At 43.9% G+C, this 26,066-nt stretch overlaps 1 protein-coding gene across 2 annotated transcripts; it reads left to right on the top strand.

Moving 5' to 3' along the window:
* Nucleotides 1–455: 455 nt before the first annotated feature.
* On the top strand, nucleotides 456–25,614 carry LOC109892487 (ran-binding protein 3-like). Of its 2 annotated transcripts, none has more exons than XM_020485054.2 (14): nucleotides 456–883; nucleotides 7,614–7,675; nucleotides 7,840–7,870; nucleotides 7,985–8,056; nucleotides 8,318–8,380; nucleotides 9,363–9,428; nucleotides 14,898–14,995; nucleotides 16,740–16,837; nucleotides 17,179–17,251; nucleotides 18,568–18,649; nucleotides 18,961–19,088; nucleotides 19,277–19,397; nucleotides 19,525–19,875; nucleotides 24,664–25,614. In XM_020485054.2, exons 1-14 carry the CDS (start codon nucleotides 664–666, stop codon nucleotides 24,708–24,710), a joined length of 1,512 nt encoding a protein of 503 aa, XP_020340643.1. In that variant the 5' UTR covers nucleotides 456–663; the 3' UTR covers nucleotides 24,711–25,614. The 2 variants fall into 2 exon arrangements, with proteins under 2 accessions (XP_020340643.1, XP_020340642.1); XM_020485053.2 differs by having other exon boundaries at nucleotides 458–883; nucleotides 14,898–15,052.
* The last annotated feature ends 452 nt before the right edge of the window (nucleotides 25,615–26,066 follow it).

Raw genomic sequence — 26,066 nt, 5'->3', positions numbered from 1 at the left:
TAAGGCAATAACACACAGAGCATCATGCCATTGTTCATCCCTTTTTGTTCTAGCACACTGTTCGTTCTAGCACACAAACATTGGAATTGCGCACTTGCAAATTGAGCATATGTTGTCAAAGGTTCATTTACGCCTATTTCTAATCTAGAGCATGGTAGAGACATCCAATTTCTTTGCCTGGGCATATTACTTTCATGTAGTACCCATCATGGCAGAATCTATGTTTCTTTATTATGTATTACCTACTTAATAGGTTACATCGTCTAAGCTATAGCGGGTAAATCTGTAGGTTTGCTCAGAATAGCATTTATTTGTATTTTTGGGAAATGTTTTTAATGGCATAAGAGAAGAGTGAATTTAGCGCTACAAACTGATTGAGGTTGCTGCCCTGGCTAAATCACTCAAGCCTTACCACGCCCACATTTCACAAGCAGCCAGGAGCCATGCTCGGTAGTAAACACGGGATATGACTGTTCATTTACATACGCAGCAAAGGCTACGCGACAGACAACTGACTGGAGAGTGACAAAATCAACAAATCAGGAGTATCAAGCTTTTGACACCAAAGGAGCAAATCACCACCTTTATCTGGATTCTTCTTTATTTTCTTGAGGTTGTGTTTATTTTACTACGGTAGTTTTATCAAATCTTCAGATCCGAAGAATGAGAGGGAATCTTTCCCCGAACGAAGATATTTCAGGGTGTTATTCAATGATGCCTGTCTCGGACTTCCATGCAAAGCCTTCCTGTACGATGGAGCCCGCGGACAGTATGTGTGGAGCGGGAGGAGCTGTCACCGCCAGACCGCTGATGGGGAACACCTCTTCGTGGCATCACTCTGGGGATGGAGGATGCGCGCAGGACGGAGCTGAGGAGTTAAACGGTATGGTTGTCATTGCGTCTCACTTTTTTAAAGTGACTTGAACAGATCTTGACTGCTAGATAATAATATGAATAGATTTGTAGACCTTAATATAATCAAGGTTTTGTTTTTATTTTTTGAGATTATGTTTTTAGTGCCATAATGCCACACGTGATTAATATTCCCCATATATTCACATATATTTGGTTTCATGGCCATTTTAAAACACAGCAGCCTTACTAATCATAATTGAAATACTGAATGCACACTGAAGAGTGCTGTCTCTCTCCGGTTTTGAGGTTTATTTATAGCTTGATCTTAGTAGGCCCTACTGCAAACACGAAACTCATTCACAGAAAAATATTTTGAAAAATACACAATTGTTTACCTTAGCACATGTACATATCATTGCTCTTCTTTGCTCTTTCAGTAGTGACATCAATATTTAGTCGACACTCATAATGAACACATACACATACATACATACATACACACACACTGTATCCTGATGCAATATCTCTAGGGTTCTTATCTTATTTAACTTCATAGAGCACACAGGCACAGAAGCATGGACACAGTATATGTGTGCTCTGGACAGGTTCTTAGCTCAGGCCTGTTGATTTTCTGGAAAACAATGCAGGAGGATGAACGTATGGTTCAGTAATTTACCTGATTTAAAATACAGTTATAGCTTGGATCTTGGTATATTTACAATACAGTTATAGCTTGGATCTTGATATATTTATAATACAGTTTTAGCTTGGATCTTGGTACATTTATAATACAGTTTTAGCTTGGATCTTGGTATATTTACAATACAGTTATAGCTTGGATCTTGGTACATTTATAATACTGTTTTAGCTTGGATCTTGGTACATTTATAATACAGTTTTAGCTTGGATCTTGGTATATTTATAATACAGTTATAGCTTGGATCTTGGTACATTTATAATACTGTTTTAGCTTGGATCTTGGTACATTTACAATACAGTTTTAGCTTGGATCTTGGTATATTTATAATACAGTTATAGCTTGGATCTTGGTATATTTACAATACAGTTATAGCTTGGATCTTGGTATATTTACAATACAGTTATAGCTTGGATCTTGGTATATTTACAATACAGTTATAGCTTGGATCTTGGTATATTTATAATACAGTTATAGCTTGGATCTTGGTATATTTACAATACAGTTATAGCTTGGATCTTGGTATATTTACAATAAAGTTATAGCTTGGATCTTGGTATATTTACAATACAGTTATAGCTTGGATCTTGGTATATTTACAATACAGTTATAGCTTGGATCTTGGTATATTTACAATACAGTTATAGCTTGGATCTTGGTATATTTACAATACAGTTATAGCTTGGATCTTGGTACATTTATAATACTGTTTTAGCTTGGATCTTGGTACATTTATAATACTGTTTTAGCTTGTGAATAGTGAGCTTGTATTCATGCATTTATAATACAGTTTTAGCTTGGATCTTGGTATATTTATAATACAGTTTAAGTTTGATCTTGGTACATTTTTAATACAGGTATAGCTTGGTATGTGTTGCTTTTGAACCAAGCCTGTAACCTTTTGCACATTCATGTCTAACCTATAGGGATGAGTTGACATTCTATGGCTGCAGGGTTGTCATCTGCCGCTCTGTGTCACCCTGGCGTAACACAGTGGGATGTGTCAGGAATCAGGGATGAAATGAGTGCATTGGAGAAGTACTGTATGTGTAAGACGTGATCACATCTCATCCTAGGGGGAGTGGTTATTATTTACCCCCCACTTGAGGTTATAGACTCCACTAATGAAAACGAGGACCAGGTCAGGCTAGCTAATTCCAGTTTTCTCCACCAAGCTACCAAACTAGCTAGCTCTGGTAATGGCCAATGACTAGGCTCTTTCTCATGTTCCAGCATGAACACTGAGATATCCCCCCTCCCTCCTCCATACCCAAACTACAGTCCCCCTCCTTATAGTGTTATAGGCACCCACCATCCCCTTTTAGATTTCCAAATCACACGTCTGTTCATGTTTCAGACTGAAGTGACAAAACATACTAGATTATTCTATTGCTAGGTGGAGAAGAAGAAAAAACATCTACAAGAGAAGCAGAGCAGTTAACCAGAAGTTCTGGATTTGAATGTTTTCCCGGGGGCCTTAACTAGAGTGATTTGGATGTATAGCTCTCAGTAAGTTCAGAAATACTGTCTCGTTACCGGTACTTTCAATGGTAACCATGTTTAGCCCCGCTGTTTGCTGTAGGCGAAATAATAAGCAGGCTGAGATAGTGTTTAAGGTTGAGTTAAGAGGCCATCGAGGTAACCAAATTATTAAAGATTAGCACAATAGCTCATCAATAAATTACAAATAATTCCTGATATTCCCAGGAAAATCAAATGCTCTTAGGACATTCAATCCGGTAAGATCTTATTTTCTCCTAATTTCTCGGTAAAAGTCTGTTTTCGTCCAGAGCTGCAGAGCTAACAGAGATATGACAAGTGATTCATGAGGGTGTGACTGAGGCCTCAGTGAGTTAGATATGCCCGTTCCCATAGTTGGAAGTTGTTGTAAGTAGCCCTGCATTCCTATGGTGGTGAAGCACCCCTTATAATAGCCTGTTAGAGGCCCAGTCTGGCTTATGGGCTCAGGAGTAAGACAGCATCCAGGGGGAGCTCCGTGTGTGTGTGTGTGTGTGTGTGTGTGTGTGTGTGTGTGTGTGTGTTAGACCCTTTGCAGGAGGTCCTTGGCTGGAATCTGGGGCACCAGCAGAGTTAAGGTTTTCCTTGCAGCAATTCCTGTTCTACAGGAGGCCCCAAACATTTTCCTAAAATTGTATTTTTTAATTTTTACCTTTATTTGACTAGGCAAGTCAGTTAAGAACAGATTCTTATTTTCAATGACGGCCTAGGAACAGTGGGTTAACTGCCTGTTCAGGGGCAGAACAACAGATTTGTACCTTGTCAGCTCGGGGGTTTGAACTTGCAACCTTCCGGGTACTAGTCCAACGCTCTAACCACTAGGCTACCCTGCCGCCCCCGTATCTGTGTTCATACAGTGTGAGGTCCCTATATATATATTAGGAAAGCCCTCTCTTTTATCAGAAAGAGTAAGTAGCCTTGCACAAGCCTTGGTACAAGGACACCCCCTGGACAGGACACTACTCTATCCCAGGGCCTTACCCCCAATCTATCTCCTTAATGTTGAGTGCCAAGCATCAGGTCACAATTTCACAGCTTTGGTATGACTCAACCAGGGATCAAACTCCCAATCTTGCAATCTCAGGGCAGACACTCTAACCACAAGGCCACTGAGTGGGTTCAGGAATAGACATCGAAGCTAGTTCCGCTTTTTTTCATTATTCCCCTCTAATCAAGGACTGATTTAAGACCTGGGACACTAGGTAGGTCCAATTAAGTATCAGATAGAACAGAAAACCAGCAAGCTCCGGACTTTGTAGGGTAAGAGGGAAAACGCTTGGTGTATTGCACTGGTGGGTGACATTTATTAGTTCAGGCTTGTGGCTGAAATTCACACTGTAAATATTGTTTTGTTGAGTTCCCAAATCCAGAACTCACATTCTTCTATTAGAAGAATAATGCTGTTTTTGTCTGACTGGTTTATATCCATGTCTGTAACCATCTGTCTGACCATAAGGCTGTGATGCAACTGTATGCTGGCCACGTGGTCTTTCAAGTTGTTTTGTCCTTATGTTACCCCAGCTCCCCAAATGAAGCCCAGATGTTCTGCTAGATTGAGCTATTGTTGTGTTGCTCTCGTTTGGAAGATCTGAGAACGGTTGCTGGAACCACTGAAACCCCACTTGGGCCCACAGCCAGCACGTGTGTGAATAGAGGCTGTCTTCATAACAATTGACAGTAGGTACGCTCAATTAGGGGGAAGACAGGGGGAGGCAAGGCAGCTTTATGAAGGGGACGGGGCTTGGTGGGGGCTTGGAGCAAAGCATTGTCCCCCCACGTGAGTGTTGTGTGGGCAGCTGCTGGTTGTGACATGGCGGAGTGATTTTTTTTTCCTGGTCCTCTGCCCCTTTAACCCCGCCCAGCCCCGGAGTGACATTCTGATTGAGACCAGAGTAGCCTAGTTTGAGGCAGCTTTTAGGGGGAGTTCCCCCCCGCACCAACCCACTCCTGCTCCTAACAGAGACAAGGAAATTTGAGAAAATGTGCGTGCGTGCATGTGTGTTTAATGGGCTCTCCTGTGCGTCTCTTTCTCAGGGCAGCGGTTTGTGGAGCCCTGCCACTGCTGGCAGTGGTGTTTATGGCATATTCAGAGTCTGCCAGAAGAGAAGCTCACTGCTTCTTTACAGGCCCGTTAAGTTACCACTAGCAGAGGACAGAGAGAACAAAACATACTTCAACAAACAGTTCAATCTCTCCTCTGTGCCTTCCAAAACCTGAAACTAGTGGACATTAAACAATAATATTTTATCCAAAATCTGTACAGAAAACACATTCCAACCAAATGAAAGTATTACCATGGAAAAATGACATGATTCACTTTTAGAGTAGGCCTACTGTTTTTTTAGTACCTGCTGCTGAAAGGCTCTGTTGAGGTCTTCATACAATAAAGACTAGTTAGTTGTGCCTTCCTTATAAAGTCTGCAATAGAATGGTCTACCTGTGAGTATCAATTCTCTTTGAGAAGCCTCAGGAAATATTTATGATCCGCTCCTGCAATGAGCATGAACAGGGCATGTGCATTTCTATTGATGTCAATCTTCATAGATCACCATTTAATGGTCCTCGTCTCTGAGTGATTGGGTCTTGCCTTAGTTTGCAGTGCTCCTCAGGTTTTTCTACCAGATACAAGCATGTTAGGGTTTTTTCTCTTTGAGAAAATAAAAATGTAAAACTGGATTAATGTATAGACAGACCTTGTCAGCAATATTCCAAGGAATGCTCTTTTAAGCTCAAAGGAAGCTAGCTTAATTTATTTTTCATTTCATAAATGGCAAGCATGTCTGTTCATGAAACGTGTTCATTTAGTACTCTCCTCTCTCGCTTATGTAATGACCCTTTCAATCCGTGATGTGGAAAAAGAGCGGCTGTCATAAAGAGTTGCCTGCTCTCTGGCGCTAGCCTGACAGTGTGCATCATGTCAGGATTTTCTCATGATGTCTGTTACGTATGGCCCTCAGCTGAGGTCCGGGGCTGTCTGACCTCTGGACACTCAGACCTATGGTAACTGAGACACTGTCTGCCCAGACAGAAGATAGGATACGGGGGGATGAAAAGGAGAGAAGAGTAGGAAAGGTTAGTGGAGATTCGGGAAAGAAGAGTTGAGATGGAGGAGATGCAATGGGTTTAATTGTTACTGTATATTTGCATTGTCTGGGGTGACCAAACTCAACTGTGAGTAGTACGGTACCTGACCTGTGAATAAGAATTTTCCCACAGAAGCGATGGCATCACCTATGTGTCAGGGAGGATACACAGTGCTGCTATTGACACTCAGCAAAAACACTCTACCTTATACACTGATGACCACCTTTCTATGCTGTTACATTCAGAGTAATAGGCACTTATCTCTGGCACCACTTGACTGTTGGAGTGTTGTGTAAACTAATTGCAATTCCATTTGTGGTACCCTGCTGTTTGTCTACAGTAGGTCATGTGACTGGAAGCCTTTAGAGTTGGACTGTAGAGTTAATAAGTAGAGCTTGCTCTGATTTCCCCAGGAGGTCACAGACAGGATTACTGTGGCTTGTGGTAGAAATAGCCTCCATTGACCCATTACTGTACTTTTTAACTGTCAAAGAAAGCTGAACAACTGCATAAATGCAAAGAGCAAACACGTTTCAATGTTAATCATCAGTATATAGGACACATATTAATCAGTTGCATCTGAACAGTCAGTTGTCTTTAGAATAGGCTGCTCACACCATGGACTTTGGTGAATTCCAAGTGATCATCTGTCACTGACTGTGAAGTGTGAATGCCATCTTTCTCCATGCCCATACTGAACACAGTCACTGACTGACACAGCACTGGCAAATCTCCACGTGTGAATTAGCACACCACAAGACATTAATAATTGACTCTAAGCTGAGTTGATCATATGAGGTCAGATCAGTGACAGAGTCCCTGTGTATTTATAGCCTCCATACAGGTCTGGACCAGTCTCAGTCAGTTTGACCCAGAGCCAAGCCTTGGCGTCTGGTGCATAGTTGGCTCACACCTCCACTGCTATCCCATCACTCAGCCCTGCCACGGTGGGCTTGTCCCCAGCGTCCAGGGCCTGTTGTCAGGCTGCGTGGTTACATAAGAGGCCTTGGATGTCAAAGCCTCCATTGATTAGAATAATACATTGGGGTGGGATGACGATGGACATCTCCAGTCAGAACTGTGGTCAGAACTGTGGGCGAGCCTAGAGATCTCACCGCTCTTTGGGTCCTTGTTTAGTTGGCTGTGTGTTTTGAGGGTTAATTGAGGAATAATAAATGTAGTAGGAAACTACTCTTAAATTCAGAACAGTGCTACTGTTGATTTTCCTAACTTTGCATTTTAGTGTCTTGGCAGAACAGTGTGTACTGACAGATCACAGTCTCAAGTCATTTCCCTGGTTAGGTCTTTGTGGTTTCAGTGACAAAATTAGGAAAAGTGTTTTCACTTTTAAACTCAGTTATGGTTTAGCTAAGATTCACTCATGGATAATGACTCAGTCGCTGTATCAAACTTCAACAAGGATAATTCTCTAACTGTGCTATAATCTGTCTTTTCACAGAGAAAACGGTGCTTGCCCCACCGGTGTTCGTATTTCAGAAGTCTTTCACGCTATCCATGAAGGTAATCTGAATCATATCCTGAAGGGTAACATGTTGACAGATGATGCACATGCATTATTAAAAAGCAGTTGCTAATCAAAAGGATACATTCAGAAACATGTAATGGAAGAATATGTATCATTAGTTTTTATTTCTGAACTTTCTCTCTGAACTGATTTTCTACAGAGGAGAGCAGAGAGATGGGAGGAGGGATCAGGTCAGCATTATATCTGCTGCATGTCATAACGAGCAAACATTTTGATGAATCTCTGTTGCTTTCTATTGCATTGGCAGTAATGTATTTATGTGTACTTGGCTTGTTCTCCAATAGTTGTGGGAATCAGTCCAAACAAACGAGTCCGATCCTTCACATACCCTAATCCTAACAGCAGAATGAGGAAAGGTGAGTGTTCAGAAATATCAATTTGCAGAAATTGTCTGCCTACTCTATTAAAAAAATACATATATACATACACATATTATGGTATTATTACCACCAAATGTAAACATTTGAGGATTGAATTATAATTCCTGTTCCTCAGTGTTACTCTCCTTTGATAAAGGCAAAAAAAAATTGTACAATCTCTACTGACATTTCATCTACAGTATACACACAATGCTGCTGGTTAACATTACTTTAATTTTTTCTCTGCGTCTCTGACAGGCTCCTGTGACGGCAGTAGACGAGTGCGAACAAATTCCCACTCTTTTCCCCCACCGCCTCCAGGTAAACAACCGCACCCCCTACACAAGACCTGTCATCTCTCTAGTGTACTCTATTATCTCTATCCTTTCATCCATCCTTTCTAAGCTGTCCCCTAGGGCATACAGCATACTGTCCCCTAGGGCATACTGAGTCTAGTTGCCTGATTCCTTGACTCGCCTGCAGATGATTGTAGCCTTAATAAAACTGGGATCTTACTGGGATAAAATACTGTATCTTTGAAATTAACCGAAGCAGTGCACCATGACGTAGCCACTGGAAGATGTTTGGCGCTACAAATGGATATTTCAGTCGGCTAATGCAGTACTAGTAAAGGCCCAGTGCACTACTTTTGTGAGAAATAATAATAATGATTTTTCAGGGGTGCTGCAGCACCCTCAGCACCCCTACTTCCCACGGTTAAGCGTCATGATCAAACTCTCTTAAAGGGTTTCCTGTCTATATTCACTGCCAGTATTTCCTCTAGGTCCATACATTCCAGTCACACCATCCATGTAAAGGGTTCTTTGGCTGTCCCCATAGAAGAACCCTTTGAAGAGCCATTTTTGGTTGCAGGTAGAACCCTTTTAATAGAGGGTTATATTTGGAAACCAAAAAGGTTCTACCTGGAACTAAAAAGGGTTCTTCCTGGAACCAAAATTGCTTCTCCTATGGGGACAGCCGAAGGACCCTTTTAGAAAAAAAAATTGTGTAGATTCCCAGCAGCCACTTCAATGCAGCCCCCGGTATCTCTTTCCCCTGATCTGTTTCAGTTTCACTCTGTCACTGCAGCCCTCACCTGCTCATCACAAATCACCAACATGACACACTATTGGTACCGTGGAACCCTCACTGCTCATTGTTGGCCAAGCATGTTGTATGTTGTCATGTGCCAAGTCTGGCGGTCACATTGACATAATTGTGGAGCACGTTTTAACTTTAATCTTATATGATATGTCTGTCTGTGTGAACTCTTCTGACGGATCTCCTCTCCGCTCTTTCCTAGTCTCAAGATCAAATGTCTTCATGCCTTCAAATCTGTGCAACCGGGCCAACATTTCTCCAAACAGAGGCAAATATCCATTCTCTGGTCTTATGTTTACCTTTTGATGTGCTAAAATACCTCTATCTAATCAAATGTCAAATCAAATCAAATGTATTTATACAGCCCTTCTTACATCAGCTGATATATCAAAGTGCTGTACAGAAACCCAGCCTAAAACCCCAAACAGCAAGCAATGCAGGTGTAGAAGCACGGTGGCTAGGAAAAACTCCCTAGAAAGGCCAAAACCTAGGAAGAAACCTAGAGCGGAACCAGGCTATGAGGGGTGCCAGTCCTCTTCTGGCTGTGCCGGGTGGAGATTATAACAGAACATGGCCAAGATATCTAAACAACTTACAAACCACACTTAATCACTATTCTACATACTAATACAGTCGGTGAGTATTCAGACCCCTTTACTTTTTCCTCATTTTGTTACCTCACAGCCTTATTCTAAAATTGATTCAAAATTTTTACAAAAACTCAATCTACACACAATACCCCATAATGACAAAGCAAAACCAGGTTTAAGAAATGTTTGCTAAATTATTCAAAATTAAAAACAGAAATACCTTATTTACATACAGTTGAAGTCAGAAGTTTTCCCCAGTGGGTCAGAAGTTTACATACACTCAATTAGTATGTTGTAGCATTGCATTTGAATTGTTTAACGTGGGTTAAACGTTTTGGGTAGCCTTCCACAAGCTTCCCACAATAAGTTGGGTGAATTTTGGCCCATTCCTCCTGACAGAGCTGGTGTAAGGTTTGAGTCAGGTTTGTAGGCTTCCTTGCTCGCACACGCCTTTTCAGTTCTGCCCACAAATGTTCTATAGGATTGAGGTCAGGGCTTTGTGATGGTCACTCCAATACCTTGACTTTGTTGTCCTTAAGCCATTTTTCCACAACTTTGGAAGTATTCTTGGGGTCATTGTCCATTTGGAAGACCCATCAACTTCCTGACTGATGTCTTAAGATGTTGCTTCAATATATCCACATCATTTTCCTGCCTCATGATGCCATCTATTTTGTGAAGTGCACCAGTCCCTCCTGCAGCAAAGCACCCCCACAACATGATGCTGCCACCCCCGTGCTTCACGGTTGGGATGGTGTTCTTCGGCTTGCAAGCCTCCCCCTTTTTCCTCCAAACATAACTATGGTCATTATGGCCAAACAGTTCTATTTTTGTTTCATCAGACCAGAGAACATTTCTCCAAAAAGTACGATCTTTGTCCCCATGTGCAGTTGCAACCCGTAATCTGGCTTTTTTATGGCGGTTTTGGAGCAGTGGCTTCTTCTTCTTCTTTGCTGAGCGGCTTTTCAATTCCTCTGGAATTGTGATACAGTGAATTATAAGTGAAATAATCTGTCTGTAAACAATTGTTGGAAAAATTACTTGTGTCATGCACCAAGTAGATATCCTAACCGACTTGCCAAAACTATAGTTAATAAACAAGACATTTGTGGAGTGTATGAAAAACAAGTTTTAATGACTCCAACTAAGTGTATGCAAACTTCCGACTTCTACTGTAAGTATTCAGACCTTTTGCTATGAGTCTCGAAATTGAGCTCAGGTGCATCCTGTTTCCATTTATCATCCTTGAGATGTTTCTACAACTTGATTGGAGTCCACCTGTGGTAAATTTAAATTGATTGTGCAAGATTTGGAAAGTCACACACCTGTCTATATAAGGTCCCACATGAGGTCGAAAGACGTGTCTGTAGAGCAACGAGACAGGATTGTGTCAAGACACATATATGCAGCATTGAAGGTCCCCATGACCACAGTGGCCTCCATCATTCTTAAATGGAAGAAGTTTGGAATCACCAAGACTCTTCCTAGAGCTGGTCGACCGGACAAACTGAGCAATCGGGGGAGAAGGGCCTTGGTCAGGGAGGTGACCGAGAATCCAATGGTCAATCTGAAAGAGCGCCAGAGTTCCTCTGTGGAGATGGGACTTGGGAGAACCTTCCAGAAGGACAACCATCTCTGCAGCACTCCACCAATCAGGCCTTTATGGTAAAGTGGCCAGACGGAAGCAACTCCTCAGTAAAAGGCACATGACAGCCTGGTTGGAGTTTATCAAAATGCACCTAAAGGACTCTCAGACCATGAGAAACAAAATTATCTGGTCTGATGAAACCAAGATTTAACTATTTGGCCTGAATGCCAAACGTCACGTCTGGAGGAAACCTGGCACCATCCCTATGGTGAAGCATGGTGGTGGTAGCATCATGCTGTGGGGATGTTTTTCAGAGGCAGGGACTGGGAGACTAGTCAGAATCGAGGGAAAGATGAACGGAGCAAAGTATAGAGAGGTCCTTGATGAAAACCTGCTTCAGAGCGCTCCGGACCATAGACTAGGGTGAAGGCTCACCTTCCAACAGGACAACAACTCTAAGCACACAGCCAAGACAACGCTGGAGTGGCTTCAGGACAAGTCTCAATGTCCTCGAGTGGCCCAGCCAGAGCCCGGACTTGAACTTGATCGAACATCTCTGGAGAGACCTGAAAATAGCTGTACAGCAACACTCCCCATCCAACCTGACAGACCTTGAGAGGATCTGCAAAGAAAAAGGGGAGAAACTCCCAAAATATAGGTGTGCCAAGCTTGTAGCGCCATACCGAAGAAGACTCGAGGCTGTAAACGCTGCCAAAGGTGCTTCAACAAAGTACTGAGTAAAGGGTCTGAATACTTATGTAAATGTGATATTTCAGTTTATTTTTAATACATTTGCAAACATTTCTAAAAACCTGTTTTTGCCTTGTTATTATGCAGTATTGTGTGTAAATTGATGACTATTTAATCCATTTAAGAATAATGCTGTAACATAACACTTCTGCGAGCAGGCCTTTCTAATCGACCTGGCCTGGGTATCCTGGAAGGATATCCCATCAGTAGAGGATGCCTGGTTGTTATTTAAAAGTGCTTTCCTCACCATCTTAAATAAGCATGCCCCTTTCAAAAAAAGGTATAGAAAAACAGATATAGCCCTTAGTTCACTCCAGACTTGACTGCTCTTGACCAGCACAAAAACATCCTGTGGTGTACTGCACTAGCTTTAAATAGTCCCTGCGATATGAATATTTTCAGGGAAGTCAGGAACCAATATACACAGTCAGTTTGGAAAGCAAAGAATAGCTTTTTCAAACAAAAATTTGCATCCTGCAGCACTAATTCCCAAAAGTTTTGGGACACTGTAAAGTCCATGGAGAATAAGAGCACCTCCTCCCAGATGCCCACTGCACTGAGGCTAGAAAACACTGTCACCACCGATAAATCCACGATAATCGAGAATTTCAATAAGCATTTCTCTACAGCTGGCCATGCTTTCCACCTGGCTACCCCAACCATGGCCAACAGCTCTGCAATCCCCGCAGCAACTGGCCCATGCCCCCCCTCTTCTCCTTCACCCATATCCAGACAGCTGATGTTCTGATAGAGCTGCAAAATCTGGATCCCTGCAAATCAGCTGGGATAGACAATCTGGACCTCTTCCTAAAATTATCTGCCGTCATTGTTTCAACCCCTTAAACCCCTCTTTCGTATCGTCTGAGATTCCTAAAGATTGGAAAGTGGACGCGGTCATCCCCCTCTTCAAAGGGGGAGACATTCTAGACCCAAACTGTTACAGACCTATATCCATCCTGTCCTGTCTTTCTAAAGTCTTCGAAAGCCAAGTGAACAAACTGATCACTGACCATTTCGAAACCCACCATACTTTCCCCACTATGCAATCCGGTTTCCGAGCTGGTCACGGGTGCACCTCAGCCACTCTCAAGGTCCTAAATGATATCATAACCGCCATCGATAAAAGACTGTACTGTGCAGCCGTCTTCATCGACCTGGCCAAGGCTTTCGACTCTGTCAATCACTGTATTCTTATCGGCAGACTCAACATCCTTGGTTTCTCTAATGACTGCCTCGCCTGGTTCACTAACTACTTCTCAGATAGAGTTCAGTGTGTCAAATCGGAGGGCCTGTTGTCTGGACCTCTGGCAGTCTCTATGGGGGTGCCACAGGGTTCAATTCTCGGGCAGACTCTTTTCTCTGTATATATCAATGATGTCGCTCTTGCTGCGGGTGATTCTCTGATCCACTTCTACGCAGATGACACCATTCTGTATATATCTGGCCCTTCCTTGGACACTGTGTTAACAAACCTCCAAACGAGCTTCAATGCCATACAACACTCCTTCCATGGCCTCCAAGTGCTCTTAAATGCTAGTAAAACTAAATGCATTCTCTTCGCTGCCCGCACTCGCTGCCCGCACTCGCTGCCCGCACCCGCCTGACAAACTAGCATCACTACTCTGGATGGTTCTGACTTAGAATATGTGGACAACTATAAATACCTAGGTGTCTGGCTAGACTGTAAACTTTACTTCCAGACTCATATTAAGCATCTCCAATCCAAAATTAAATCTAGAAACGGCTTCCTATTTCGCAACAAAGCCTCCTTCACTCATGCTGCCAAACAAACCTTCGTAAAATTGACTATCCTACCGATCCTTGACATCGGCGATGTCATTTACAAAATAGCCTCCAACACTCTACTCAGCAAATTGGATGCAGTCTATTAGAGTAGCATCCATTTTGTCACCAAAGCCCCATATACTACCCACCACTGCGACCTGTATGCTCTCGTTGGCTGGTCCTCGCTACATATTTGTCGCCAAACTCACTGGCTCCAGGTCATCTATAAGTCATTGCTAGGTAAAGCTCCGCCTTATCTCAGCTCACTGGTCACCATAGCAACACCCACCCGTAACACGCGCTCCAGCAGGTATATTTCACTGGTCACCCCCAAAACCAACACCCCCTTTGGCCGCCTTTCCTTCCAGTTCTCTGCTGCCAATGACTGGAACGAATTGCAAAAATCACTGAAGCTGGAGTCTTATATCTCCCTCACTAACTTTAAGCATCAGCTGTCAGAGCAGCTTACCGATCGCTGCAGCTGTACACAGCCCATCTGTAAATAGCCCATCCAACCAACTACCTACCTCCATATTTGTTTTTCTGCTCTTTTGCACACCAGTATTTCTACTTGCACATCCTCATCTGCACATCTATCATTCCAGTGTTAATTGCTAAATTGTAATTACTTCGCCACTATGGCCTATTTATTGCCTTCCCTCCTTACTTCATTTGCAGACACTGTATACAGATTTTCAATTGTGTTATTGACTGTACATTTGTTTATCCCATAACTCTGTGTTTTTGTAGCACTGCTTTGCTTTATCTTGGCCAGGTCGCAGTTGTAAATGAGAACTTGTTCTCAACTGGCCTACCTGGTTAAATAAAGTTGAAATTAAATAAATAAATAAGAAAATGTGGAAAAAGTCAGAGTCTGAATACTTTCCGAATGCTCAGTATAGTATATTTTTATTCATACCTGATTGTAAGACTGACTTTGAAGGACAGAATTTGATTTAAGTCTCTTTTTACTCCTCCTTCCTTCTCCTTCCCTCCTTTTCTATTCCTCTCATCTTCTGTGTAGTGACACCTCTGAACAGGGTCAGAAGGTCATTACTTCAGCCTGCACGTCTCCTCGCCCCTCAACCCTGGAACATCTCCTCACAGCCACACCTATCTGAGGTATTCTACAACTCCCTTCGCCCCCTCACACAGAGTGAAACGAGAAAACTCTCTCAGGTAAAAAATTAAAAGAGAACTCTCTCAGGCCTTAAAAGTATTTCAACAATAAAATTATTATTAGTTGGGGTTGTGTCATTGCCTGAGGGACCCACATACTCTTCTCAGAGAAACCTATTCACTCACTGCCAGTTTATAAACCCAAACACCAAAACCGGTTTGAATCAGTTCTGTCTATTGGAAATTATTGTGCAATGTTTTTTTTGTTAAGGTCTCTCTAAATGCTTAAATCGCTTTCTCTCTACTCCCAAACTTGCCACATCAACACACTCAATTATATAATAGCTTATGGCTGCAAAATGTATTTTATTTTCTATTTACACAAGCATTGTGTTGAATTATTTGACTCAAGAAAGTACCAATCCAATGTACAGTCGTGGCCAAAAGTTTTGAGAATTTGCTACTTAAGTGTCTTTAGTTATTTTTGTCAGATGTTACTATGGAATACTGAAGTATAATTACAAGCATTTCATACGTGTCAAAGGCTTTTATTGACAATTACATGAAGTTGATGCAAAGAGTCAATATTTGCAGTGTTGACCCTTCTTTTTCAAGACCTCTGAAATCCGCCATGGCATGCTGTCAATTAACTTCTGGGCCACATCTTGACTGATGGCAGCCCATTCTTGCATAATCAATGCTTGGAGTTTGTCAGAATTTGTGGGTTTTTGTTTGTCCACCCGCCTCTTGAGGATTGACCACAAGTTCTCAATGGGATTAAGGTCTGGGTAGTTTCCTGGCCATGGACCCAAAATATAGAGGTTTAACCATTCTTTATTCATGGCTGTGTTCTTAGGCAAAATTGTGAGTGAGCCCACTCCCTTGGCTGAGAAGCAAGCCCACACATGAATGGTCTCAGGATGCTTTACTGTTGACATGACACAGGACTGATGGTAGCGCTCACCTTGTCTTCTCCAGACAAGCTTTTTTCCGTATGCCCCAAACAATCGGAAAGGGAATTCATCAAAGAAAATCTTCCAAAAGGTCTTCGCCTCACTGTACGTGCAGATGCACTCACACGTGCCTGCTGCCATTCCTGAGCAAGCTTTGTACTGGTGGTGCCCCGATCCCGCAGCTGAATCAGCTTTAGGAGATGGTCCTGGCGCTTGCTGGACTTTCTTGGGCGCCCTGAAGCCTTCTTCACAACAATTGAACCGCTCTCATTGAAGTTCTTGATGATCCGATAAATGGTTGATTTAGGTGCATTCTTACTGGCAGCAATAACCTTGCCTGTTAAGCCCTTTTTGTGCAAAGCAATGATGACGACACATTGTTTCTTTGCAGGTAACCTTGGTTAACAAATGAAGAACAATGATTCCAAGCACCACCCTCCTTATGAAGCTTCCAGTCTGTTATTCGAACTCAATCAGCATGACAGAGTGATCTCCAGCCTTGTCCTCATCAACACTCACACCTGTGTTAACGAAATGCAGTGGAAATGTTTTTGGGGAGATTCAGTTCATTTACATGGCAAAGAGGGACTTTGCAATTAATTGCAATTCATCTGATCACTCTTCACAACATTCTGGAGTATATGCAAATTGCCATCATACAAACTAAGGCAGCAGACTTTGTGAAAATTAATATTTGTGTGATTCTCAAAACTTCGGGCCACGACTGTAAATTCAGAAAGGTAATCGGACTGTAAAATAATCATTTGCATTGTTTTTTTGTCCCATTCCCACAGGTGAGCCATGATCCTTCAAATGATGTCTCCAGCATCTCAACAGACTGCTCCTCCACTGTTGGTCTATTACATCAAAAGAAACCCTGTCAAGTTCACAGGTATGCAGAGGATCTGGTTAATGTAACAGTAAAGATGCAGGGTGTCTAGTTGGGTCAAGTCTGTGCAATATTTCATTTTTACAGCCTCACAGCCACTTTAAACTGTATATTTGACAGTTGACATTCTAATTGAGGGCTACCCACTCCAGGTCAAGGCATGGATTAGTTAAACCAGGGGTTTCGGGTTACGTGTTAATTTTCAGTCCAGACCCAGGACTGGACAGCCTTGCTTCAATCCAGAGACCTTACAGAGTTTTCATCTGTCAGAGCTATGTGGGATCTAGGGGTTTAGTTCCCAGCAGTGATTCTAAACCTGCTGACCTCTGGTTCACACTCCACAGATCGAAACCAGACGGTACCACCTCAGACAGGGTCCAGTTTGTGTTTGGGGAAAACATGAGTGAAAGAGTCTTGGTAAGGCTGAGTTCAGCAAGCACCACTGACATACACTACATGACCACAAGTATGTGGGCACCTGCTAGTCGAACATCTCATTCCAAAATCATGAGCATTAATATGGAGTTGGTCCCCCCTTTGCCGCTGTAACAGCCTCCACTCGTCTGGGAAGACTTTCCACTAGATGTTGGATCATTGCTGCGGGGACTTGCTTCCATTCAGCCACAAGAGCATCAGTGAGGTCGGGCACTGACGTTGGCCGATTTGGCCTGGTTCGCAGTCGGCGTTCCAATTCATCCCAAAGGGGTTCGATGGGGTTAAGGTCAGGGCTCTATGCAAGCCAGTCAAGTTCTTCCACACCTCACTCGACAAACCATTTCTGTATGGACCTCGCTTTGTGCACGGGGGCATTGTCATGCTGAAACAGGAAAGGGCCTTCCCCAAACTGTTGCCACAAAGTTAGTAGCACAGAATCGACTAGAATGTCATTGTATGCTGTAGAGTTAAGATTTCCCTTCACTGGAACTAAGGGCCTGAACCATGAAAAACAGCTCCAGACCATTATTCCTCCTCCACCAAACTTTACATTTGGCACTATGCATTGGGGCAGGTACGGTTCTCCTTGCATCCGCCAAATCCAGATTCGTCCGTCTGACTGCGAGATGGTGAAGCGTGATTCATCACTCCAGAGAACGCGTTTCCACTGATCCAGAGTCCAATAGCGGTGAGCTTTACACCACTCCAGCCGACACTTGGCATTGCGCATGATCTCAGGCTGGTGTTCGGCCACTCGGCCATGGAAACCCATTTTATGTAGCTCCAGACAAACAGTTATTGTGCTGATGTTGCTTCCAGAGGCAGTTTGGAACTCGGTAGTGAATGTTTCAACCGAGGACAGACGATTTTTTTTGCGCTTCAGCACTCGGTGTTCCTGTTCTGTGAACATTTAGGCCAATAGACATTTCCATGTCATAATAAAAGCACATACAGTGGACCGGGGCAGCTCTAGCAGGGCAGAAATTTGATGAACTGACTTGTTGGAATCCTATGACGGTGCCACGTTGAAAGTCTCTGAGCTCTTCAGTAAGGCCATTCTACTGCCATTGTTTGTCTATGGAGATTTCATGGCTGTGTGCTCGATTTAGGTGTGACTGAAATAGCCAAATCCACTAAGGGGTGTCCACATACTTTTGTATATATATTGTACTTATACAGTAGCAATTTGCATAGGATGACTATGAAATATATGATGTCATCACATTTGTATGAGTTTAACTGTGTTACCAAACACATCATATTTACAGAAATGCTCTCACTTTCTGACCCTCATATAGAGACCACAGAAATCCCCTAGCAGTGAAGATTCTGATTGCAGCTCTGATTCTGAGTCTTCCACCTCTGAGTCAAGTTATAAAGGTAAATCATTAAGCGGGTCATAGTGTTTTTACATGAGTACACAACTCTGGTCCTCGAGAGCCAGTACCTTAATGGCCACAGTGTCTGCTGATCCACCAAGACTGTGGTCCTAGGCTGCATTTATACAATTATTGGGAAAAGATGACCCGATCAGTCAAAAGACCAATTAGTAGAAAATATTAGTACTGGGCCGCCTGTGTAACCCTGCCATAGAGGACTAGAGTTGTGCACCTCTGTTCTAATAGCGATTGACTGCCTCTTAGTGGATGCCTTTCAGAACTGCAGCTGAAGTTCTGTCTGTTTGCTGATAGGTGCTGTGTGGAGCAGTCTGAGGGAGTCTGCTGCAGCTTACACAGCATCCTGTGGGAGGCAGCATGTGCTCAGGCTCAGGCGGGTTCAGCTGTTCACTGGGGAGGAGAAGGAAAGCAATGTGGTCCAGGTGAAGACCTATAGGACTGACTCATGCCAGATCTTGCAATGCCTGGTGCCTGACGGCACAGTCGATAACGTGGCATGCAATGTCTGAGAAGGGGAATGTGACCATTATGTTGAAATAGGAAGTGACCAATGCCTTCTGATGTTGCTAAAGACAGTGGTGTACCTTTTTCATTTTTTTTCTTATTTTAGCTGACCTGCAGACTGTTTGTCCTGGAAAAAGGAACTCCGTCATGGACTGAGCGAGGAAGAGGAGTCCTGCGACTCAATGATCTAGCATCAGGGACCAAAAGAGGGCTTCAGTCCAGGATAGGTGAGTTTACCATGAGGTAGTTTATTATTCCCATCACTCTGACCAACATCTGCATGTCTTTCTGTGATTCTTAATGTTTCTCATCCTCAGTAAATCTCTTACACCTGTCACCCTCTGATCAAAACAGTGATGAGGCACCAGGGCAGTCTCAAGGTTATCCTCAACACCAAGCTCTGGCCACACACACACCTATGTCGTCCTGCCCGCCGGAACCTCCAGGTGACGGCCACTGACGTGGAGACTCAGGCCGTTCGGGTGTTCCTCATTCAGGCCAGCGCCAGGGACGTGGCTCGCCTCTACGTGGCCATCCACCATCGGCTGGTAGGCCTACGGGCCAGTGCTGCTGGGAGGGAGGCAGAGGCTGCAGGGGACAGGACCAGGGAGAGGCACTGCAACAGTGAGAATGAAGAGGAGGAGGAAGAGGAGAGACAACAGAAAGAAAGAGAAGAAAGGCTGCTATTGACACGATTACGACCTGGTAAGAGTGAATAGCAACAGTGATAGGGATGTACTCTACAGTTGTCTGAGATTATCCCTTGCTCTTTCACCTACACACTTGTATGTCAACTAATAAGTTTAGCGCATTGTTTGTCCTGTGTAAAAAACATGTTTGGAATTTTTGCTTAGTTTGAGTAAGGGAACACTCGTCCTCCGATAGATGTCTGGTGGGAAGTCACGTTACTAATCCCCAGTCCACATTCCAGAGTCAGAGGGGTTGGGTTAAATGTGGAAGACACATTTCAGTAGAATACATTCAGTTGGACAACTGACTAGATACCTGCCTTCCCTTTCCCAGGGGGAGCTGTTAGCAGGTGGTAGTCATAGACCTTCAATCTGCCACTGGCAAACCCCGCCACATAAAAAACTGAGTAACAGATGGATCCCCATCATGGTGGATTACATCCCTAAAGGTCCCAGGCCTAAAAAGATTAGGTTATTGTTACGGCTTTCTTCCGTTGAAGGAGAGTCGGACCAAAATGCAGCGTGGTTAAATCGAGACATCTTTAATAACGATGAAAACGAACAATACAAAACAACAAACGGAATGTGAAAACCTATACAGCCTGTCTGGTGACAACTAACACAGAGACAGGAACAATCACCCACAAACACACAGTGAAACCCAGGCTACCCTAAATATGGTTCCCAATCAGAGACAACGAGAATCACCTGACTCTGATTGAGAACCTCAGGCAGCCATAGACTATGCTAGACACCCCTACTATAATACAAACCCAATACCTAACAAAAACCCCAAGACAAAATACACCACATATCCACAATCCCAATACCTACAAAAAAAAAACAATACCACAATACAACACAAAATAACCCCATGTCACACCCTGGCCTGACCAAATAAATATATAAACACAAAATACTAAGACCAGGGCGTGACAGAACCCCCCCCCCCCAAGGTGCGGACTCCCGGCTGCACACTAAAACCCATAGGGGAGGGTCCGGGTGGGCATCTGTCCACGGTGGCGGCTCCGGCTCGGGACGTGGACCCCACTCCAACCAAGTCTTAGTCCCCCTGTAATGCGTCCTTTGATTGGCGACCCTCGCCGCCGACCTAGGCCTAATAACCCTCACCAAGGACCCCACTGGACTGAGGGGCAGCTCGGGACTGAGGGGCAGCTCGGGACTGAGGGGCAGCTCGGGACTGAGGGGCAGCTCGGGACTGAGGGGCAGCTCGGGACTGAGGGGCAGCCCGGGACTGAGGGGCAGCCCGGGACTGAGGGGCAGCCCGGCACTGAGAGGAAGCTCAGGCAGGTAGTTTGGCGGATCTGGAAGAGTCTGGTTGACTGGCGGATCTGGAAGAGTCTGGTTGACTGGTGGATCTGGAAGAGTCTGGTTGACTGGCGGATCTGGAAGAGTCTGGTTGACTGGCGGATCTGGAAGAGTCTGGTTGACTGGCGGATCTGGAAGAGTCTGGTTGACTGGCGGATCTGGAAGAGTCTGGTTGACTGGCGGATCTGGAAGAGTCTGGTTGACTGGCGGATCTGGAAGAGTCTGGTTGACTGGCGGATCTGGAAGAGTCTGGTTGACTGGCGGATCTGGAAGAGTCTGGCTGACTGGCGGATCTGGAAGAGTCTGGCTGACTGGCGGATCTGGAAGAGTCTGGCTGACTGGCGGATCTGGCTGCTCCATGCAGACTGGCGGCTCTGGCTGCTCCATGCAGACTGGCGGCTCTGGCTGCTCCATGCAGACTGGCGGCTCTGGCTGCTCCATGCAGACTGGCGGCTCTGGCTGCTCCATGCAGACTGGCGGCTCTGGCTGCTCCATGCAGACTGGCGGCTCTGGCTGCTCCATGCAGACTGGCGGCTCTGGCTGCTCCATGCAGACTGGCGGCTCTGGCTGCTCCATGCAGACTGGCGGCTCTGGCTGCTCCATGCAGACTGGCGGCTCTGGCTGCTCCATGCAGACTGGCGGCTCTGGCTGCTCCATGCAGACTGGCGGCTCTGGCTGCTCCATGCAGACTGGCTGCTCAATGCAGACTGGCGGCTCTGGCTGCTCCATGCAGACTGGCTGCTCCATGCAGACTGGCGGCTCTGGCTGCTCCATGCAGACTGGCGGCTCTGGCTGCTCCATGCAGACTGGCTGCTCCATGCAGACTGGCGGCTCTGGCTGCTCCATGCAGACTGGCGGCTCTGGCTGCTCCATGCAGACTGGTGGCTCCAGCAGCGCTGTAGAGGAGGAAGGCTCTGGCTGCGCTGAACAGGCAGGAGGCTCCGGCAGCGCTAGAGAGGAGAAAGGCTCTGGCAGCGCTAAACAGGCGGGAGGCTCCGGCAGCGCAGTAGAGGAGGAAGGCTCTGGCTGCGCTGAACAGGCGAGGCGCACTGAAGGCCTGGTGAGTGGTGCTGGCACTGGGTAGAGGACATGCACAGGAAGCCTGGTGCGGGGAGCTGCCACCGGAGGACTGGTGTGTGGAGGTGGCACTGGATGGACCGGACCGTGAAGGTGTACTGGAGAGCCTGACTGGCACAGGATGTGCAAGGCTAGGTAGGTACACAGGAGGCATAGTGCGTGAGGCTGGCACACTCTTCACCAGCCGACTAACACGCACCTCAGGACGAGTATGGAGCGCTGACCCAGGTGCCATCAAATCCCGACACGCTCCGTCGGACGAATATCGTATCTAAAGCACCAACCTAGCAACTCCCTCATAACTCTCTCCTCCACTTTCCCCATTAACTCCTTCACAGTCTCTGCTTCACTCACCTCCAACACAGGCTCTGGTTCTGGTCTCCTCCTTTGCTCCTCACGATAAACAGGGGGAGTTGGCACAGGTCTGAACCCTGACTCTGCCACACTCTCCCTGAGCCCCCCCCCCCCCCCCCAATACATTTTTGGGCGCGGGCTTCCATCCGCGTCGCCGTGCTGCCTCTTCATACCAGCGCCTCTCCGCTTTCACCGCCTCCAGTTCTTAGAACTGTTTGAACTGTTTGGCTGTTATTGAACTGTTTGGCTGTTATAGAAGTTTACATACACTCGATTAGTATTTGGTAGCATTGCCTTTAAATTGTTTAACTTGAGTCAAACGTTTCGGGTAGCCAGTCCCTCCTGCAGCAAAGCACGCTCACAACATGATGCCACCACCCCCGTGCTTCACGGTTAGGATGGTGTTCTTTGGCTTGCAAGCCTCCCCCTTTTCCCTCCAAACACAACGATGGTCATTATGGCCAAACAGTTCTATTTTTGTTTCATCAGACCAGAGAACATTTATGGCCAAACAGTTATATTTTTGTTTAATCAGACCAGAGAACATTTCTCCAAAAAGTACAAACTTTGTCTCCATGTGCAGTTGCAAACCGTAGTCTGGCTTTTTTATGGCAGTTTTGGAGCAGTGGCTTCTTCCTTGTCGAGTGGCCTTTCAGGTTATGTCGATTATAGGACTCGTTTTACTGTGGATATAGATACTTTTGTACCTGTTTCCTCCAGCATCTTCACAAGGTCCTTTGTTGTTGTTCTGGGATTGATTTTCACTTTTCGTACCAAAGTACGTTCATCACTAGGAGACAGAACGCGTCTCCTTCCTGAGCGGTATGATGGCTGCGTGGTCCCATGGTGTTTATACTTGTGTACTATTGTTTGTTTGTGCCTGTTTCCTCCAGCAGAAGAAGCCACTGCTCCAAAACCGCCATAAAAAAGGCAGACTACGGTTTGCAACTGCACATGGAGACAAAGTTTGTACTTTTTGGAGAAATGTTCTCTGGTCTGATGAAACAAAAATATAACTGTTTGGCCATAAATGTTCTCTGGTCTGATGAAACAAAAATAGAACTGTTTGGCCATAATGACCATCGTTGTGTTTGGAGGGAAAAGGGGGAGGCTTGCAAGCCAAAGAACACCATCCTAACCGTGAAGCACGGGGGTGGTGGCATCATGTTGTGAGCGTGCTTTGCTGCAGGAGGGACTGGCTACCCGAAACGTTTGACTCAAGTTAAACAATTTAAAGGCAATGCTACCAAATACTAATCGAGTGTATGTAAACTTCTGACCCACTAGAAATGTGATGAAAGAAATAAAAGCTGAAATAAATCATTTTACTATTATTCTGACCTTTCACATTCTTAAAATAAAGTGGTGATCCTAACTGACATAAAACAGGGATTTTTTACTAGGATTAAATGTCAGGAATTGTGAAAAACTGAGTTTAAATGTATTTGGCTAAGGTGTATGTAAACTTCCGACTTCAACTGTATATAAAAACATTGTCACAGGAAATAGATGATTTGCTGTATGGATCAAATGAGATGGAGGTCATTACCACTAAATAAATGAATATGGAAATTTTAGGTGTGCCGGAGGATCTTTTATCCCATCAAGTTGTGGCACAGTTTTTGTTAAAAGGTTGGGAACCACTGCACTAGAGATGAGAATTAGGTATTGCTGTTTATCTAAACAATTGTCCACTTGTTATTCCTTGCAACAACCTCTCCTTCAGCCTCCTTGAACTTGTATGTCAACAAGACACCTAAAGAAGCTAAAATTAGCCCCATATCAGCTAACAATGCATAAATCACATTCCAGTGGAGGACAACTTATTTCCTCTGAAGCAAAACATGTGTTGTCCCTGTAGAAACTTAGTGGAGACCTACATGACATGAGAATTCATCCTGAACAACCCTTAACATGGCCATTTTGTCATTGTGCATTTACCAGACAAAACACTGTGCTGCAAAACATAAAGCTATTGTATATAAATATTACAATATTTTCACTTACACACGTTCCATAACATGTCTGTCTTTGTCCTTTGCAGTGGTTTGTGATTGGATCCACAGTAAACCTAGTTTGGATTCTTGGTGACATGACATCATATCCTGACCTGGACTATCTGAACAGAACTTTGGCTGTAATGGAACAGCGGGACAAAACATCAAGAGACAGCTTGCAAGTACTTACTGTCTATTGAGCTACCATGACTGCCTTCTTTTAACAACAACAAAAATATATGATCATTCTATTGCCGTACTTACTTTTGTACTTCACGTTATTGTGGCAGTGTGCAAGGGGAGGGTAAACTGCCACATTGTGACAGAGGGAATCTAGATGTAATGACTGATAAACAATTGTATTTATTTTTGTTATTTTATTATGCATTTATAATGAATCCAACTGTTCATGCAAATACTATTTGTGGCTGAAGCACCCACATTAACCTTATTTTAAATATATTTAGAATATTCCCAAAAGGTTTTGTTCTTCTGTATTTCTTTTAAGCATTATGTTTTATATGTTGTAAGTGTTTTAAAAACACCTTATGATCAACGTAATGATTTTGAAACCATTTTTGTAGGTCTTTCACTACAAACAGAATATAATATGTATCTATCTATTTCAACTGTGAAACAAAATAGCTTTATTGTTAGCTGTTTCATTTATACAGTACATTACTGACATAAACAACAATCTCAAAGTTGTGGTACACTCACCTTTTCGACACAGTACTAAATGCATGCCTCTGCCTACCTCTAATTGCTACAAATGTGAGAAAACATTTAAATGTTTTTAATGGATTTTAAGTTCTATTACCTAGTGTATTGTCAAAAGCAATTAACTTAAAAGGGTAATCCTGCATAAAAGCAAACATGACTAGCATCTAGTTCATATTCTGATATGTATATATTATATTAATCTGCTTCTGGTAATATCACCATGTTATGTGAGCAGTTATGTCATCGTGATTGATAAAACTGATTTTCTGATACAACTTTTGAGTTTATCATAATTTTTCATGGTTGTTGTTGCTGAGCTGATGTTACTAACAAAAAAGGTATCTTGTCCTCTAGTCTAGTAGGCCTGCTTTCATCTATCCAGTGTTTTCAGATCAGTGCAGGCGAAGGAGAGAAGACAAAGGTATCCCACTTTGGACAATGTTTGCCAAATTAATAGCTGCTAATTTTCCTTCATGAACACTGAAGGACAGGTAAGGTTCCATTCATATTGGTCTCATATTTCTAGTGTTTTCAGGTGACAAAAGGAAAGGAGTCTAGGAAAGGAAGCTATTTAGACAACAATGCTCTGGCTCCACCGGTTTCCATTAGATAACACAGACACAAAGTCATAATTGCAACAACAACAAATATTTTTTTAGTCTTAATTTTTAACGTTAGACATAAGGTTAGCAGTGCAGTTAAGGTGAGGGTTGATGTTGATGTTAGG

Source organism: Oncorhynchus kisutch, linkage group LG6 (assembly GCF_002021735.2).
Source record: "Oncorhynchus kisutch isolate 150728-3 linkage group LG6, Okis_V2, whole genome shotgun sequence".
NCBI lineage: Eukaryota > Metazoa > Chordata > Actinopteri > Salmoniformes > Salmonidae > Oncorhynchus > Oncorhynchus kisutch.
This window is presented reverse-complemented; position numbering and strand designations above follow the sequence as displayed.